This window comes from Cygnus atratus, chromosome 1 (assembly GCF_013377495.2).
Source record: "Cygnus atratus isolate AKBS03 ecotype Queensland, Australia chromosome 1, CAtr_DNAZoo_HiC_assembly, whole genome shotgun sequence".
Taxonomy (NCBI): domain Eukaryota; kingdom Metazoa; phylum Chordata; class Aves; order Anseriformes; family Anatidae; genus Cygnus; species Cygnus atratus.
The window spans coordinates 47,653,941-47,673,209 of NC_066362.1; the positions used below are offsets into that span (position 1 = coordinate 47,653,941).

Here is a 19,269-nt window from a genome sequence, read left to right on the forward strand (position 1 = left end):
GGAGATCTTACTTGACCCAATCAATGGAGAAAAATAGTAAAAGGAGAAATCAAAATGTAATTTAAAGATGCTGTAAGATTCCTGTTACTAAGAGTGTAGTTCCACAAAATCTTCTATAGGATGAAAGTCACATTAAGTTAATCACTTCTCCCGGCTTTGTATTACAAAACCCTACCTTCTACAATTGTCCCAACCTAACTGCAAGAACCATGGTGTCACGTGGATCGGTGACGTGATCCAGAGTTTGTTCATTTTAACCCTTTGAAAATAAATAAATAACCCAGGTTATATCACTGCCAGCAGAAAATATGTTCATGGAATTATAGTCTTAGTCAATGAAGGTGATCCCAGTTACATGAATAGGCTTAGAAATTGGTTCAGGAGTTGAACCTATTTAATGCTTCAAAAATTGGCAGACCTCATTTAAACTATTTTTCTTTCATAGTTTTCTTTGGTAGTTTATACCAAAATAAAGGTTTACATATATAAAGTTGCAACAAAACAAGTTAAATTTAACAATGAATGTGCCTCCCCTGTTTTTCTGCCTGCTACATGAAAAATTGTCAGAGCATATTTCAATAATAAATTTTATAAGAGTTTTGGTCATGAAAATGCAAATAACCTGTTGCAGGTGTACTGAAGCCTGAGACATTCCATGGAACAAATGCTGTGGTGACATGACAGAGCACTGGATCAATCATTTGTGTTGAAATTAAATAAGTAAATAAATAACGGGACCATTTTCACAAAGATTTACAACAGCACAATAGTTTTTCTCTCCTCAGTATGAAGCAGCTGAAAAGCACAGACTGGCCTATAGAGAGAGCTACAGTAGGATTCTACAGGAGCTGTACCTAGCAAAGCTCTACCTGGGACACCAGGATTCTACTCAGGTGGGTTGTCACGATGGCCATGGACACGTGCATTTGGAAGGCCAGGCTGGGAGGGAGCTGGGCACATACAGCCTGGTTAAAGGTGGGCAGGGGTGTGAGCTCCAGGGCCGATGATCAACTTGTTGGTGACATGGACAGTGGGATTGAGAGTACCCTCAGCACGTTTGCTGATGACACCGAGCTGTGTGGTGCAGTTGACATGCTGGAGGGAAGGGATGCCAACCAGGGGGGCCTGGACAGGCTCAAGAGGCAGGCTTGCATGAACCTCGTGAAGTTCAACAAAGCCAAGTGCAAGGTCCTGCATTTGGGTCAGGGCAATCCCCAAAAAGAGTGTAGGTTGGACAATGAGTGGACTGAGAGCAGGCCTTAGGAGAAGGTCTTAGGGGTGGGTGTTGGAGGATGGAAGAACTTGATGCGAGGCAGCAATGTGTATTGGCAGCCCAGAAAGCCAACCGTATCTTGGCCTGTATGAAAAGCAGTGTGGCCAGCAGGGCGAGGGAGGTGATTGTTCCCCTTTACTCGACCCTCACGAGACCCCGCCTGGGGTGCTGCATTCAGCTCTGGGGCCTCCAGCACAAGGACATGGAAGAATTAGAACGAGCCCAGAGGAGGGCCACGAGGCTGATCAGAGGGCTGGAGCACCTCTCCTGTGAAGACAGGATGAGGGAGTTGGGGTTTTTCGGCCTGGTGAAGAGAAGGCCCCGGGGAGACCCGTCAGCGGCCTGCCAGCGCCTAACGGGTAATTCCCCTCCACCCACACCACTCTGTGAAGCTGTAACGCCCGGCTCACGCCACGCCCGGTGCCTCACAGCGCCGCCCCGAGCAGCCGCGGGGAGCTGCCCCCAAGCTGCCGGGCGCACACACCGCCCCTTCCCCGCCCTCCTCGGGCAGCGGCCGGGACGCGGCGCGGGGCGGGCTCGGGGCCGGCACCGCCCCAAGATGGCGGAGTACGTGCAGGTGGTGAAGCGGGCCCTCAAGCACCTCAGCGGCCACGGCGGCGTCCGCGGCGCCTTTTGGCAGCTGCTGAGGTAACGGCGAGCCCGCGGCGCCCGGCGGGGGCGGCTCCCGGCTCCCCGCTCCTGCCCCGCCGCCCCTGCGGGGTCACCTTGGCGGAGGGCCGGGCCCCGGGACGCCGTGCCCGCGGGGCGGGGAGGGACGGGACGGGGTCGTGGGGACAGGGTCGGCTTTGTGGCGGGGGCACGGAGCAGAGGCAGTGTCACAGGTCTAACCGCACGGCCAGAAAGCTGCTGCTGCTTCCTTGTCAGCAGCGGGGACGTAGGAGTGCAGGGTCGTGGGGATTGCCGAAGGTAGAGTTCCCTGCTACACGCCAAGGACGCGTGCTAGGATAAGCCAAGCTGTATGAGCCTCCCCCCAGTCATCATAATAGCTCTTTTTCTGTTATTTCTTGTAGCTTAAGCTGGTTGTTCGGAGCAGTTATAACACTTTCTACAATTTCTGATTAGGCCTCATCAGTGTTTTGGTACAGTGGGTTTTGTACGTGCTTGCTTTGCGCGCTGAAGGTGCCTTACCTGATAAATCCTAGCATCAGCGTGTGGGTTTTTTTCTTCCTTCATGTCACTTAATTGGCAGCTCGTTACTGCTCTGTGACATCCAGATGCTCATCTTGTCTTTACAATCACAGTGCTTCTGATCTTATTAGTTTCTAGGTGCCATGACCTTGTATGACCATCATACCACTGAATTTCCTTCTGGTGGCAAAAGAAAAATGTTTAAAAGTTGGAGTATTAGGTTTCAAGTGAGTGCCTTTCTTAAACAGACACAGACACAGACAGACACAGATTTCTAGGTTGGAAGAGACCTCAAGATCATCGAGTCCAACCTCTGACCTAACACTAAGTACTCCACTAAACCATATCGCTAAGCTCTACATCTAAACGTCTTTTAAAGACCTCCAGGGATGGTGACTCCACCACCTCCCTGGGCAGCCCGTTCCAATGCTTAATAACCCTTTCGGTAAAGAAGTACTTCCTAACATCCAACCTAAAACTCCCCTGTCGCAACTTTCGCCCATTCCCCCTCGTCCTGTCACCAGGCACGTGGGAGAACAGACCAACCCCCACCTCGCTACAGCCTCCTTTAAGGTAACTGTAGAGAGCAATAAGGTCGCCCCTGAGCCTCCTCTTCTCCAGGCTGAACAAGCCCAGCTCCCTCAGCCGCTCCTCGTAAGACTTGTTCTCCAGACCCCTCACCAGCTTGGTCGCCCTTCTGTGGACTCGCTCGAGCACATCCATGTCCTTCCTGTAGCGAGGGGCCCAAACTCATCTTAATGTCTTGTCAGGGAGCTTTTGTGAATCAAAGGTGTCAGCACAGCCTGCAGTCTATCTGCTAAGCAGAAAAAGGGAGTAGGCAGTGCAGGAGGCAGCACTGTTCCTTTTTCTTTTGGAAGAGTGAAGTTAGAAGAGAGGTGTGCTGGGTGCAGAATCATACTTGTTCCTCACAACTGCACCAGCTACAAATGTTCTCACTGCTTCTCCATCAAGTCATTGAATCCTCAATCCCAGCTCAGTGAATACTCAATCCCATCTCCTTTCAAGTCATTGAATCCTCAATCCCAGTTCAAGGAATAGAGTTGACACGTACTGGAGGAGTAATCAAGATGCATCTTTCTTGCGACAATTATTATGTATAAGAAGTAACAGCTGGTAACTGCGAAAATGATTTACCAGAGTCAGAAGAATCTTTCCCTGCAAGGGTTTTACGCTGAATTTCCCTGCTGTTCTTTATAGGCATCCCACTGAGGAAAGTAGATCAAATTTTGTATGCAGTAGAAGTCGAATTATTAAGGGGTTTTATGCCTGGAAACATTCTCCTTACTCAGGGCTCAGTGAAATTGGCTGGGAAAGCCATTTTCTGCTCTGGAAGCCATAAATACAGCTTAGTGTTTGATAACAGTATTGAGGGCATGAAGTTGGGACAAGGGTGTAACAACTCTCCCAAGCTAGGGAAGGGAAGAAGGAAGGGAGAGCAGTAGTGAAATGTCCGTTCTTTTTCTGAAGGTAAAAGCTCGGGCTTGAATAATGTAGAGATCGCTGAGTGTTTCTTTGGAGAGGAGAGCAGTGGCAGAGGATAATTCTGTCTGGGACCACAGAAATTTAAAACAAGTCCTGGGTAGGCTGATGATTGCTTTCATGTACTCTGGGAGAAAAGGCAATGGACAGCTTTCTCAGGGGGATATAGTGGGTTATCCCTTAGTTAAACTTCCAACTAAGGAAACACGTATATGCACGTATATTTTGTCACCTGGAACTAAACTGAGAGTGCCTCTAGCACTACAGACAGCTAAAACTTTCGAGTCAATTTTACTTTACGTGATTCTGCCTGGGATAAATGTTAGTAAAAAGGAAGAAAAACATGGATCGAGGGGAGAGAACTTTAAAGATTGTATCAAGAGAATACAAATCACAGGTTCAATTTAATTTTCAGTATGCATGGTGATTCTAAAAGATGTTGTACATAAAGAGTTGAAGCCAGAATATACCTTATCTGGGTCATGGAAAGTCTCAGGGAGTGGCAGGGTAAATTCTTGCATTTTTTCATAGTTATCTGATAGCTAGAAAGTAACTATTGTAATTTTGGGCTTTAGCATGTATTTGTTAGGCAAGCAGCAACACTGGAGGTCCGTGTCCACACAAAGGTTTTCTTCTGCTACTTGATGCGGACCGCTTTCCAGGGCAGTTTAAACTCAATTTGTGAAAAGTACTTGAGGAAGGCGATAACATCTTCAACTAAGTGAATTTGCATGTGTCTGTGGTATTCCCTTCACACAATATTTTAAGATTTTGTGGGTGTTAAAACAACTCTACCGTACAGCACAATTTATCTTCTGCTATAACAAGCTTCTAAATAGCCCCCTGAGCCTTTCAGTATGACTTTTATTATCCTGTAAGTGGGACACGTGGTTAAGGCATGCTGGTATTAGTTGCAGGAGTTGGTGGTTGTTTTGCAGTCCTTAAGCCTGAATAGGCTGGTGGATTTTTTTTTTGCTTTGCATACATGTATTTGAGTTTTAATTACAGATTTTTAATCAACCTCTTGGTAAAAATAATACTCCAATTTCATTCTAGGACAAAGTCAATTAAAGTTGTTGTTTTGGCAATTCACAGGGTCAATGATTTGAAGACTGGTACGCTGGTAGGAGTTGACAAATACGGAAACAAATACTACGAAGACAAAAGAAACTTCTTTGGTACGTGTGGTAATGTGAACACCTCCTGATTGGCCACCCAACTTTGTATGGGTTGCTAGCGAATTAGAATTTATTGCCTGCCCAACTTCCGTGCATTTACTTTTGTAAGTCTTAGAGAGGGGACTTGTAGAAACACCTTGACATCCTCTGCTTCTCTACTGCTTCCCTCAGGTCCTTTGAAAACATATTCAGTCTGACTTTATAACTATGGGATATATCTAAGCCGGTCAGGTGCTTTACGTGTAGGTATGTCTTTATGATAACATGATTGAGAGCTGGATTTGATCCCTGTCCTAAAAGCTGGAAGCTTACCAGGTGGGGGAAGAAAGAGAACTGCCTCTAAAACCGCCTCACAGCTGGGCTTACTTGGATGATCACTTCAGGGCAAAGAAGCACAGGTTAGCTTGAACTTCCTATTACCTTAAGCAAGGGGTTCTTAAATAACATTTGAAGAGTTCTTCAAAAGTTGGCACCTGCATCAACTGAGGTGGCATGTAAGCAATTGATACTGGTTAGGCACAGCTCTGCCTACTTCAGGGGTAACTGGGGAAAGCAGAGCTGCTGGTAAACCTTGCTATGCAGTTTTGTATGGCTGAAGCTTAGTTTAATCTTAGGTTACTAATGGCAGTCAATATCCTTTTGGAAAAGGCTTCTAATGGGACAGAAAAAACCAACACACACACCAAAAGCTTTCTCTACCTGAAACTCTTATAAGCTCCTATTTCCACTTACTTATACAATAGCTATATTTGCGTTGTTGTGCAAGCATTACGTTCAGCGATATAAGAATACCGTGACAGTAGAAATATAGAGAACTCAGAGAAAAAAAAAACCTGATCTGCTTTATGGTCATAGCTGTGCTAATCTTGAAATGAGTGCCCATAATGGTAGATATTCTTAGGCAAAATACTTTGCCATGCATTTTCATGAATTCTCTGCTTTATATGAAAATAATTTATTTTCTTAAGCTTAATACAGCATTTGTTTGTTTAATTAAGGTCGACACAGATGGGTCATATATACTACTGAAATGAATGGCAAAAATACGTTTTGGGAAGTTGATGGAAGCATGGTGCCCCCTGAGTGGTAAGCCATTTAACTTAATGTGGGCAGATTGTGTAACTGCCTGTATGTTTTCTTGTATTACAGAGCGGAAGATAAGAAAAGAAAATACCATTTTTTGATAATAAGTTTTCGTGGATGCCATTATCATTATGTATGACAAGAAGGCTGCAGACTGGTTAATTTTAATTTAGAAGGGATTTTCTTGGATGTTTAAAGTTGTGGAAGGAAGGTACCATTCAGTAGGGTGCTTCCATAGATGAAGAGGTTCTTCCTTGATTAAAACAAACAGTGGTGAAGATATTCTGCGATTAAACCATTTATCGGTTAATGAGCGATAGGAGAAAGCTGATCTAAAACCTACAATGCTGTTAGCTGCTGTGTCCACGAGTGCTCTGTGCAGGTGCCTGTTCTTGTAGCTTGCTACGTCAACGCAATTTCTAACAGCTTTCTTGAAAAGGGGATGTTCAGTATTCAGAAATGGCTGTTGCAACAGGCACTGGATGCTGCCATGGGTAGGTTACGCTTTAGACACTGGCAAGCACCACAGCCCAGACTTTTGATTTATTTCGTACTCCAACAAAAGCAACAGAAACAGTGCAGCTGTGAGACACTGTAACTGAACTGCAAAAAGTTCCATATATGCACAAGTGTCTGGAATAGTTGGATTTAAATGATGTGGGCAGGAGAAAAGAAATGATGTGGGTCTCATTAGAGCATTTGAGAAGTGCACGGGTAGGCTGGCAAGGTAGTCAGTTTTGTTTCAAACTCTCTTTAAATTACGTTTAATGCAGTTAACACTTTCTCTTTCATCTCCAGTGAGAGTTTGATGACTTTTTTTTTTTTTTAAAGGTGACATTAAAATCTAAAATCATCACAACTAGCACATTCATGCCAGTCCATGCTGGTCCATATTGACTGCATAATAACTGTTTTTAGGGTCAGGTTTTTATCCTTCAAACTATAAGACTGTGCCTGTTCTCAAGTTTATCCTAATCTTGACGTACTGTTAGTTTTTGTTCTATCTTGTGTTTATGTGTTGCTACTTGTGTCCTCACAAAGCACAACAAAGCGTTTCTTCCTGAGTATCAGTCACGTTTCTAGGGTAAGCAGTCCTCCTTTCCAAGATATTTTTGTCAGGTTCTGCAGGACTTCTTAAAAATCGCTGATAAATTCATATATCCCATGGCAACCTTGGATATTTATTCTTGTGTAGGAATCTTAGCTTTGTGGTGCATATAAATCACTGACCTGTAATTCTACACTTTTTAGATAAGTTTTTCAAAATTGAAGTATTTTGACTCGTAATAAACATCTTTTAAATTGTATTTTTTTCCATCTGATATTATACTATCAGAGGCTTTTAACATGGCACAGATGTCTAATTTGAGACTTAATTCATTGTAGGAGTTCCTGTGCAGGGAGCTCTGGTTTTGTACAACTGCGCAGGAAACTGACTTTTTTCTTTGAACCCCCAGATTTGTTGGAGATTGGACTGTGTGAAATTACTTCTATTAATACTTTCACTTGGTCCTTAGTATAATATCTGTTCTGCCAGTTTTAAAAATGTTTGTTTCTTCAAGTGTTAGCACTTCCCTTCAACAGATGGAAAATTGAACGTTTGTCACCCGTGGGCCAATGAGGAAGTATATCGAGTACGATCCTAACAGTTGGGCTGTGATCTGAATGCTGCTTCTGAACACTGATTTTTGACTCTGCGTTTCAGTTAATTCATCTTGGTGGAGCATTGCATGGGTTTGCTGTTGTACCCTCTGCAGGTGGAAGCAGGTTTTATTGCGTTGTTTATGCTAGTGTTACTTTCAGAAAATATTTTGCAATTGTCGTGACTACAGATGGCACTTCTAACAAAATCCTGGTTTAAGACCAAGGCTAACCTAGAGATTTCAGATTTTCCTTTCTTTAGTGGTAATGCTAGCTAGTTTGAGTTCGCAGCATTCTTATAAAAATCTTACTGTATGCCTATGTATAGCCATACTGTTTTATTGGGAGTAATAGAGCGCACAGCAGATATGCAGGAAAAACATTTTCTTCTTTTATTCAACGTAGGTCATACTACAGGTAGTTTTTCTCCATGTTTCTGGTTGTTGAAGACACCATGCCATCCTAAAGGGTGGTTTTGTGGTCAGTGATGTGCCTTCAGGATTATGGAACATGAACAACTGTTGAGATACAGCCAGGTGCACCTTGCGTTTCATGCATGATGAGTTGGGAAGAAGGAAAAAAAAAAAACTGTGAAAACAGCTGTCTTGGAAAAAATAAAATAGGAGTTAATTAAGCCAGCATTTACATTCTGTCAGGTATTGGAGAAAAGGAAAAAGCAGCAAGAAGCATCTCATATGTAATGTAGTGTGGCACCATTTTTGTGAACTACTGAATGTTTTCAGTATTCTGAAATAATTTGGTGTACGATCTTTTGACAATGGATGCATTGAAATCACAGTGTGAAGGAGATCAAGAGTTGTTCTGACATCATTTCTATACAGGGAATTGGGACTGCAGCTGTTCTAAAGTTGCCTTGTGGTTTATTTTGATTTAATTTATCTTATTTAGCCTCTTCTTTTACTCTGGGTTTTCTTATCAAAATCAAGATGACGGTGTCTCCTTTGTTGGAGACAAGTTAATTAGATTTTTTTTTTGAAATCCTTTCAATACTTGTGGAACGATTAGTATTAAACTTCTTGTAGTGCTGTGCAGCATATTGGGCATTTTTTTCCCTGAATAAAGATGCCTTTTATGCAGTTAGGCAGCTTTGAAAACCAAAGTCTTCGTTTCATCTCCTAAGGGACAGAGCATGTTGTTTGCTGGAACTCCATTTTTTTTAACATGCTGTTCATGTGTTGTGTTCTGTGAACATACAACGATAAAGTTGTATCTGCTCATACCAGTGTGCAGAGGCGCTGTATTTAGTGCTTTCATAGATGTTGCCATTAAGAATTGCTCTAATTGTTGTCCTGTGTATTGAGCTCATTTCCATTTTATTGCTACTTTAGACGGGCCCGTATCCCTTCTGGTTCCTCATTCATTTATCTCCCAACCTAAAAGTATTAAGGTTAGCGAAGCATCTCCAGGAGCCTCACATGATGCTATTTTGTACAATTGGCATGTGCTCGCATTCATTTGCTGTTCTGACTTGGCATACGGATTCGCTCATTAACAAGCAAAACTTTCTTCTATTGGCTTGAAAATAATAATAATAAAAAAAAGGCAAGAAGGTGGTAAGGATAAATGACTTTCAGATTTTAGTATTTTGTACTTTTGCCTCTGTAGGAAAGCTTTTGAACAGGATTCAGGGAAGAAAATCTTAACGTTAAGATCGAGAGGAACCTTTTCTAATGTGACTCTTTAGGAATCTCTGAACAGCCTGTAAATACTAGTCATGGTACCAAAATTGTTTTCACAGGCAAAACAGTTTTGCTAGAAAAAAATGGCTATCTTGAACGTGTTCTTTGTGATGATAATCCAGCTTGCTCTTTTCTAAGGCAAGGGTTATCATCTCTGCGAATTCCATCCACCCCCAGCAGAAGCTGGCTTGGATCAGAGGCAAGCTGAGGCCTGGGTGAAATGTGCTGGGAAGAGCTGTTAGTAAGGAGGTGTGCTTAAAGCAGTGTTAGCTTTTTCTCTTTCTCCATTAATCAAGGGCTGCACAGAGAGGTGAAATAGTAGGGGTGTAAAATACAGGTGAACGAATCAAAGAGCTCGGTGCTGCTTTTTTATGGATGTTATTACCAGCTGCAGGTTGTCTGCGCTTGTAAGTTTGGCAGAGTAGCAAGTTGCGTTGTCTCACTCTGTGATCACAAGAGTGATACTTTCCAAAGGTATGAAATCCTGTGGTTGGCTGCAGGGACAGAGGGCAAGACCCCGCTCTCCTGGCACCAGTAGCCACTTAATTTATGGCGTGCAGGAGGGCAGCTGGCAGTGCTGCGGGATGATCGAGTGTTGGAGGGATGGCAGGTTGAGTAAATCCCCATTATCATTCTGCTCCTCTGGAAGGCACGCTCCTTTCTCAGCAGTAAGACTTACTGCCTGCCCTCATGCAAAACGACTCCTCTGTTCTGCTTAGTACCTGGAAGACTTTGTGTAGGATGTGGCGCTCAGCTGTGGGTACCGTGCTCTTTTGGGGAGGAGGCAGGATAGGGGTTTATTTGTTTGAAAATACACATAATTTTTTAAAAAGACTTTATTAATCTAAGCCGCAAACAAGCAAACTGTGGACCAGTGGAAGAAGCTTAGGGAAGAGCAGCGAGTACTATCAGACCTCCAAGGACAGTTGGAATTGTTTGCTTAAGAAGGAGAGAAATGACCATGGATATAACCTTTAAGCATTTAATCTTTTGCAGAGGGGAAAGGCACAGGCTGTCTTCCAAAGATAGGTGGGTAGAGTAGGAAGTAGTAGGTTTACATTGCAGAAGAGGAGGTACAGATCGGACACTGCTATCCTTACCGCTAAAAACGTCTGCTTATCTTCACTGGTGTAACTTGGTTTGGGAAGATCAGTAAGCCAGCGTCACATCAGTTTTGTAACGACTTCAGTAGGTGTCTGCTGGGAGCAATGTGGATGCAGCTGATACTTCCTTGGATCTAGAGTGTGTGCACACTGTTTAAATCCCTTCCAGGCTTGTACTTCTTGATTCTTTAATTCTCACAAATAAGACGTTTTTGGTTATTTCCACTGAAGCAAGGTGAGGGGAGAGGATCAAGTATCTCACCGTCCTTAATCTGTTTGAGATCAAAGAAGAGAGTACCATTATTCTTCTCCTCCCCAAATTCTCTGTATCAGTCCTGATTTTCAGGCTATGTTCACGTCTCATGCGGAAGCTTCCTGCATGTCTGCGTATTCCTGTGATGGATAGCTATTAACTATTCAGCGATCAGCATACTCCTGTAGCTCTGGCTGGAATTTGGAGGAGCACAAGTTTGCATTTAGGGAATTCTGGAAGGCTCAGATTGAGCTCGCTGAGGGGCAACTTAGAACCTAGTTTTCCGGTTTCAACAGGGTTATGTTGTCAAATGAGGCTTCTTTTTAAGAGTCTATAAGGTCCATGCAAGCTGAGGCCTGCTATCCTGCTGGATGCTGGAGGTTTGATTCCTTTGTATCATATTCAAAGCCTTTCGTGACTGGCTGCATGCTTTTTTTTTTGTTTAACCATTTTCCTGGTTAATGTAATTTGAATTGTTGGATCTGCTCTTTCAGTATAAGTTATGTGCTGTGGAGAAAGCAATATCTTAATTGCAGAATAGTTTTCCCCTTTCTCGGGAACGCTTTGTTTTGCCAGCATCGTTCGTTGTGTGTGCAATGTTTGACCAGTACGTTGATGTTTGTTTCCTCATAGTGCAAATCTGACATCTCTGGAAGGAGCTATAGGAGTGCTAACTTCATACAATGAAATTTCAAATTTAACTTCATTTTAATAATCTACATCCTCTTTGTTAGCTGATCTGACAGCTGCAGGAGGGAGGAATGTAGCATCTCAGTGCTAGCACACCAAGAAATGTAAAAGAATGTGCTACTCTCTTGTAAAACTGCTGTTCAAGAGTGCCTGTAAGGAAAACAAAAAAAGATTGATCAGGAAAGGAAGGAGGGGAGAGGGAAAATAAGGTTTTCATCCCTTCAGTAGATTTACAATAAACTTGTGGATTTTATAACTAGATTAAATGCTGGTGTAGTGTTTTTTAGGTAAATGGGTTAGTCACATTATTGTCCAATGGTATCTTAGGGTAGCTTGCCTGAGAAATCAGGCATCTCCCATATGTGTACAAATAAAAACGTTCCTTGTCCTTTTTTCCTCCCCTTCCAATACATGGAGTTGGAAGAATAAGCGAGGACCCTCTTTAAAATAATTTAAAAGAGCCTCTTATGATGCATATAATAGTCAGAGTTAAACCCCTAGTTTCTTGCTCACTTAAAGTACTTGGGAAAGCACTAAAATACTTCTGCCGTTTGACCATAACACACATCTTCGCTTCTCTTTTGTCTTAATGCAACACAGTTAACTTGCTGGAGAAGAAGTAGATGCTATCAAGTTGGCAAGCTTCCTGAACTTACGTAGACAGTGCCTGAACTTTGCAGATGCACATATGGTAGTAGCTACGCAGTTTGTATAGCATCGGTTCTTGTTTGACAGCTTGTACATCATATAATTGGCTCCGGTCCCTTGTAGCTTCAGTTTGAAATCTCCTTGCTTTTAAATATTTGTCTAAGACTTGGGAGAAGGTTCTGCACAGAGCATTTGAAGGTATGTTGATGAGCGTCTCATCTGTTTACCCAAGCAAAAGCCCAGAGGCTTTACTAGCCTCAGACTGCTTGGTAGTTTCTCTGCTCTGAGGCTCAGGAAGCTGCTCCAGCCTCTTCAGAGCTTTATCCTCCTTATTTTCTTTGCTCTAAGTCATCTGCTTCTTTTGTAGGTTTTAAGTCATTAGTTGCTTTTGAATCCTATTTTTCCACGCGTGGATTTATGGGTAAAGTTTGTATAGAAATCTGGCCATCTGCAAGACGTCAAATCTCTTCATTCGTGCTGTTCTGTCGAGTGCATGAAAAGCTTTTCTTGAGCATCTGGGAGTAGAGTCTATGAGACACCAGGGCTTCAAAGGACTCTTTGAGGGAAGTCGTCAAGGGGAAAGTCCTCCCAAAATAAAGCTTTCAGTTCTTGTTTTGCTTAAATGGGGAGTGGGCAACAACAAAATTCTCTTCTGGAGGTAAGTGTTTCAGTACCTGTGACTATACTGCCATTTCTCACTGGTAAGCAATTTTGTTTCTACTTTCCAGTGAGAAAGTGGGATTTTAAGGGGGCTTCTTTTGCAGATTCTTTTAAACCTGAGCTCAATTTCATGTTGATGTTTTAGTGTCAGAAAATCCTGAAAGCTAATGTAGAAATACTTGGACTACTCCAAAATACTGTGTGTTAAGAGACTTCATTGATTTAGTCTTGGAAAAACTGCAAAGCAAAGTTTAAATTACAGAATAATACTACTCTGTCACCCAGTTTAAATGGGTAAATAAACTCAGTATTACAATAATTACTTTTCCATTTCAAGGAGTGAATGTATGCTGTATATACCCTTGAAATGAAATAAGTGCTAGGCATCAAGTAAGCTTGAAATCTAGTCAATTTAAACTAAGCTTTCATACATTTCTTGTGCTCCACCTGCCCCAGCCTATCTTTCAGGGCCTTTGTAACTGCATTTCTAGCCAAGAAAACAATTTTCTTTTTTGTCCTGGTGATTTGTATGGCTCTCGAGGGAGTGGGAGGCTTGGGAGGATGGTGAGGCTTGGTGACAGGTGCAAAAACAGGTTTTTGCTTGCAGAATTCCTATCTGCTATTACCAGAAATGTCAGTAGGTGAAGGTGTACGTGGTTGTCTCCACATGTTACGGTAAGAGAGTTTGAAAAGCTGAGCAGAGCGATGCAAAGCATTTTGATATGCAGTCAATAGTCAGTGCTGGCAGGATGTATATGGACACTTGGATCTCGTCCCTCCATCCTGTGCCACAGGTCTGTTTCCTTGTATTATCAACGGAGAGCTGGCCTATAGGGTCTATGATCTCACCTCTTTCCAATTAGCTGTTTTACAGTGCTTTTGCTGACTTTGGTGCTGGTCATCATGGGACAAGTGATGTCCCGCCCAGTGGGAAGCCTGCTAGCATGCAGAATTCTTTTAATGGATTTGATCTGGTAGAGTGCCTTTACATAAGGTCAGAGCTTTGTGTAAGGTGGCCAGGGCACCTTCAGAGGCATGCAATACCAGATCTAAAATCAAGCAAGGCCTGATCCTATATCCTCAGGCCATAGCATGGTTGACGGAGATGCTGTGGGGCCTCCTCCTTCCAGACAGAAATCATTACCCCCGATCTTTATTTTAATAGAAGCAGTGGGACAAATGTAGTTCAAATCATACCAGATTTACAAAGGGGAGTTGGGGAAGAGAGGGATCCTCCTCCTATTCATGTTGCATTGAGTCACCACCTGAAATTGTGTATAATCTTCAAACTCGTAAGTGGATGATATTTTCCCATGGGAGGTGGTTCTTTACCTCTGAACAAGCTTTTATCTTATTTTCAAAGGATCTTATGGTTCCATCCAGTTTTGTATTCAAGTCAGTTTCCTGGCAGTTGTTAGTCCTACAGTGTGTGCCTTTCATTTGAGGTTTTTGTTTTTTTTTTCTTATAGAATGAACATATGGCTGACATATTTTTTTACGTGAAATTTTGTACTAAAGTTATATCCAAAGTTGGGATTTTTTTCTAAATAAATGTTTAGAAGCTACTTGACTGAAAATTATTCAGCCTTCTGTAGAGCTCTTCAGATTAAGAATATACTTGTCAGTCAAGCACATGCATCTATTTCATGCTACTTTTATTGTGGTTTTGTATTGATGTATCAATGAAAAGTTTGTGGGAATGGTTGCTGAAGGCTGAAGATGTAATTTTTAGGCTTTCTAATACCTGGAATTAGAGGGCTTCTTATTTTTAGGTGAAGTCTTTGGCAAAAGCTGCTTAGCAGAAGCTTTTTTTAATTCCACTTCAGTAAAAATATAGATAGGCTTTCAAAAAAACTCACTTCTGTCATTACATGTACTTCGTGCTGCGTGCGTAGTTAATTGGCGTATAATAAAAGTGATTCAGGTTTGAAAGTTGCTTTGGTCACTGAAAGAGAAATGGGGTGAAATCAATTCCTGCTGTTTTGTTTTAGTAAATTATTATGGAAAATACTTAGCTTGATCATTAATGTTATTTGCACAGGGGCGGGTTGACCTTTAGCTCATAGGTAAAGGATAATGGCTGTAATCACTTGGTAATTACCCCATTACTGATTGGTATCACACACTTCACTGTGGAGTCAGTAAACATTTACATGATTGCTTTCGGTGAATTTGCATCATTAGTCCATATATCGTGAGTGGCAGCCTCATGAAGGCATTGGAGATGGGTATTGAAACTGTTGTACAGAATAGTCTTTTGCTAAAAAAAGTTTTGGTTTTGCCCTTTGAACTAGCTGGCTTGTTAAGGCTATACAAACATGTAACAACGAAATACTCCCTGCCCAGAGACCTTTTGATCTAAGCCTACAAGGGAACAGGAAATTCAAATTCAGGTGTACTTTCACTTCCTTTGAAGCAGAACTGTTATTTGTCAGTTATATTTATGTAATTATTTTACATCATTATTCTGTAGCATCGTTCAAAGTTATACTAGAATGAAATCAGCTCCCTCTGACTCCCATGAAAATAAATGTTACTTTTCAGCGGAGAGAACCCTTGGGAGTCAGGAGGAAGGCTTGTTGTAGATCATGTAATGCTCCTTAATGTGTCTTAACAATGTTTCTTTTTCCTCTTAAGGCATCGTTGGCTTCACTCGATGACGGATGACCCTCCAACTACTCATCCACCAGTTGCTCGTAAATTTATCTGGGAGAACCATAAATTCAATCTGAGTGGTACTCCTGGACAGTATGTACCTTACTCTACTACTCGCAAGAAGATACACGAGTGGATCCCACCCACAACAGCCAGCAAATAACAGCAAAAAAAGGAAGTCATTTGCCTTAACTTTGGCTTTCAGTGTAAATTGTATCTTCATTGGTTTTGTTTAAAATAAAAACCTCCTATAACTGCTATGGTTTAGTTTATTGACCTGGGGGGGGAAATAAAATAAGAAAACACTGGGAAGATGTAGAGGACAGAATACATGGCAAGTCTTAATTTCAACAAGATACTGGGCTTTTTGTCATGTTATCAGTGGCTATTGTCTTTACAAGTGGTTCTCAAACTTTTTTTAGCATGCTAATCATTCCTGTGGCAGTTAGTTCGCATATTTGTACCGTTCAAAAGAATAAAAATATAAATTTGAAATACATGATCTTAGTCTTCAGCCTTATCCTATTACATTCTTTGCATGGCGCATAAATGTATCATTCCTGTACTATTTTAGGAAGTAGTCTGTTTAAATATTTGCAAGTCAAGTTAGATTAAGGCTGATCAAGGATTATAGTTTTTATTCACAAATTCTTTGTGCATGGGTATGTGTTGCTGTATTTTAACATGGTGTGTTAGGTAGTATGAAACATGTAAGGCTACAGCAAACAAATGATATCTCATTCCTCAAGAAAACTCAACTATAAGCAGGCACAAAAGCTGTTCCCTGCTTCTATGCATCATCACTGACCACTCAGTGCACTGGTTTTGGACTAAGACCCACGAGCGTTGTCAGTAGAGAACTTGCTTAAAATTGCCTGTCAGGTAGACTTTTAGGGGTGTTTGATTTGTTGCTGTATGATTAGCGGGTGTCCAACCAGCAATCCTGCTGACTCAAGCAGATGCAAAGATTCGACCCCTGTCACAAAGATCTTATTGGTTGCTTCTGTGTCATCGGTTTTGTTAGATGTTCTCACAGGGGTGTGGGATGGGATGTATGTCCTGCTGTGACAGGACCTTAAGGGTCTGTGGAAGCTTAGGACTACATACTGTGGGAGACTGAGAAGCAAAGTATACCAGAACCTATTCTCAAAAAATAAGAAATTTGCAAGTTAAAGAAATTTGGGACTGTGGCTTTTTCCTGCATCTCATAGTTTGATTCTTATGCTAGCTCTGCTAGTATTCTTCAGCAGAGCTGCCATCACTACAGGGTTTCCTCTATCTGATGACCAGGCCTGTAGGTCACTGACTGGTGACCAGTCCCTGCCTCCCTCTCCTCAGCGGGACGGAGGGAACAAAATGAACAAGCACGTGTGTCTAGATAAAGGCAGGGATATCGCCCACCAGTTACTGTCACAGGCAAAACAGAGTTGAATTTAGTTTATTGCCAGTTAATATCTACTTGAAATGAGAAAATAGAAGTGAAGGCAGAAAATATGTATCAAAACACCATCTTCCCTCCTGCCCCTGTTTGATAGGCTCAACTTCACTCCTTCGTTCCTCCACCATTTCCTGCCCCGAGGAACATCCTGGGGAATGCCTGGTTATGGTCATTTTGCAGGTTTGTCTCTGATAATACTTTCTCCTCATGCTTTGCCCCTGTGCTGTGTGGGCTCTCTACGGACTTCACAGGAATCTCCTTCACTGTCTGGAGCACCTCCTCACCTACTTTCTGACCTTGTTCACATTACTGCTTCTGACTGTTTTTCCTCTCTCTCTGTGCACCGTGTTTTCCCTTTCTTTCCTGTGCTATCACTGAGGCGCCGCCATCTTGGCTGCCGGGCCCGGCCCTGCCCTGTGGTGGCGCCGGTAGAGCGTGGCCCTGGCCTCACCTCACAGGGGAGCCCTGCGGCCCCCTTACAGCCAACACAGTCGCTTCTTTTATTGCTGTAACTGGTCTTTATAGAAACCACTATTTCTATTAGTGGGAAACAGCATTTTGAGATCTCCTAACGTAATTGAAAAGGATAATGTTTAATTTATGTTAAAAGCACAGAGCACAACTGAAAAGCAAATCATGCCATACTAGGAAGGACTTGTTCAATATTTTCACCTTGGGAAATTAGTTGACCTCAAGAACCAAATTTCTCCCAGAGTTGTCTAAGACCTTCATTACCAACATTCATCTCTATTTGTCCTACAGGCACATGCCTGGGTAGAGCAATTAACTGTTAATAGTTTTAGCTCTACTCTTTTAATGCGTTTTTACCTATTTCATGCCTCTTCCTTCTCTTGTGGGTTTTTTTGATTGCAACCTCAACACATACCAGCATGTGCAGTTGGGAATATTTTTCTGCATTTAGGGAACAGACAGTAATGTAGTAACTTTCTACACCTTCTCTTCTGAAGAGACAGACTCAGAGGTGGTACAGGTGTTTGCTGTCATCTGGAACTGAAATGTTAAGGGAGTGCAATTTTTATAATTTTATGCGGCTTTGTGTGAAGCAATGTTCCAACAGAAAGGAACAGCAGGAAAACAGCTTTCCCTCCTGCCCCGTGGAGCTGAACTAAGCCCAGGATTTGGCTGTTCAGTCTCGAACATGCCACCAGTCACGTTTCTGAAGAGCACAGAAACCTGCTGGTCCTGCTTTAACCCACAGGGACCATACGTGCGGGACTTCAGAAGCAGAATTTCACTGATAGTGCCTGTAACATTGCTTCCTCAAGGTAGATTGCAGAAAATATGTACAGGAAATAGAGTGAACATATGAAGGAACAATAGCAGTCTTTCACAGGGCTCTCTGTAAACACTCCTGTGATTCAGCCTTTTTATCAGCAACCTCCTTCACTTGTGGAAGTTCACCTTTGCTGATGACATCTGTCTCAGTAGATGGAGGATGCTCAATTGCTTTCTGGTTTAAATGACATTTTAAATGCCAAGCTGGATGAGTGCTGCAGCAGATGGTGTCTTCAGTCAAGTGCAACTGAAGCAATGACAGGAACATTCCCCTTACGCTAAATGTGACTTTAAAAGAGGCAACGTTTTGACTCACAAACCATGTCCCATTAAGAAGACAAGTACCTCCTTCAGGAGCAGCAGAGTGTTGAAACTTGCTTTTATTTTGAAGCTATGTCTTTACGAGTACCTTTGTGCATCCCCACAGTCCTGGCCAGCCTCCCATGTGCCATGGCAAGCCAGCAGGTGCTGTATGCAGGACACCCGCCCTGTCCCTCTCCACCGCAGTGACTTTGCCTGTGGAGTTGACCATGGCCCTGGTAATGCAACAGACCGGGCCAGCACTGCATTCCCATTAGAGAGTTGCTCCATTGACAGCATCCACCAGCCGCACACTGCTCACTGGGCCTCTGGATTTTCATCTTAAGGACCAAAAATCGCCCTGGCTGCGCAGCTTTGGAGCAGGTGGAGGTTGCCTTGCAGACAGAGGTCCTGTGCTGTAGGTGAGTACCAACAACACTGTCCGTTGCTCTCCCGGGACTTGATATTGGCTCTGATGCTGGAAGCAGCTAATGAATCTGCAGTAGCCCTGTTTGGCAAAATGTGTCTTCAATAGCAGGGAGGCTAATGGCAGCTCAGGTGTCCAGATGTGCCTCAGCGAGCGGTTAGGGAAGGGAAGCGCTCTGCTGCTCGGCCCTGCTCAACCTGTGCAGGGGCTGGGGTCCCCAGGGGCCTTCCTGACGCTGAACAGCTGGCACCAGAGCCAGGCCTGGCCATGTCCTT

General features: G+C 42.8%; 1 protein-coding gene across 1 annotated transcript; it reads left to right on the forward strand.

Moving 5' to 3' along the window:
- Positions 1-1,756: 1,756 nt before the first annotated feature.
- Positions 1,757-15,791, forward strand: NDUFA12 (NADH:ubiquinone oxidoreductase subunit A12). Its single transcript, XM_035551669.2, has 4 exons — positions 1,757-1,921; positions 5,018-5,100; positions 6,099-6,186; positions 15,516-15,791. The coding sequence occupies exons 1-4, from the start codon at positions 1,833-1,835 to the stop codon at positions 15,694-15,696; spliced, it is 441 nt and encodes a 146-aa protein (XP_035407562.1). The 5' UTR covers positions 1,757-1,832; the 3' UTR covers positions 15,697-15,791.
- Positions 15,792-19,269: the final 3,478 nt, after the last annotated feature.

Bases quoted from the DNA above. Each gene is read 5' to 3' on its own strand.
- NDUFA12 (XM_035551669.2), top strand. From the start codon at position 1,833: ATGGCGGAGTACGTGCAGGTGGTGAAGCGGGCCCTCAAGCACCTCAGC. The intron at 5,101-6,098 runs GTACGTGTGGTA...TGTTTAATTAAG, and splicing joins AGACAAAAGAAACTTCTTTG to GTCGACACAGATGGGTCATA. The intron at 6,187-15,515 runs GTAAGCCATTTA...TTTCCTCTTAAG, and splicing joins AGCATGGTGCCCCCTGAGTG to GCATCGTTGGCTTCACTCGA.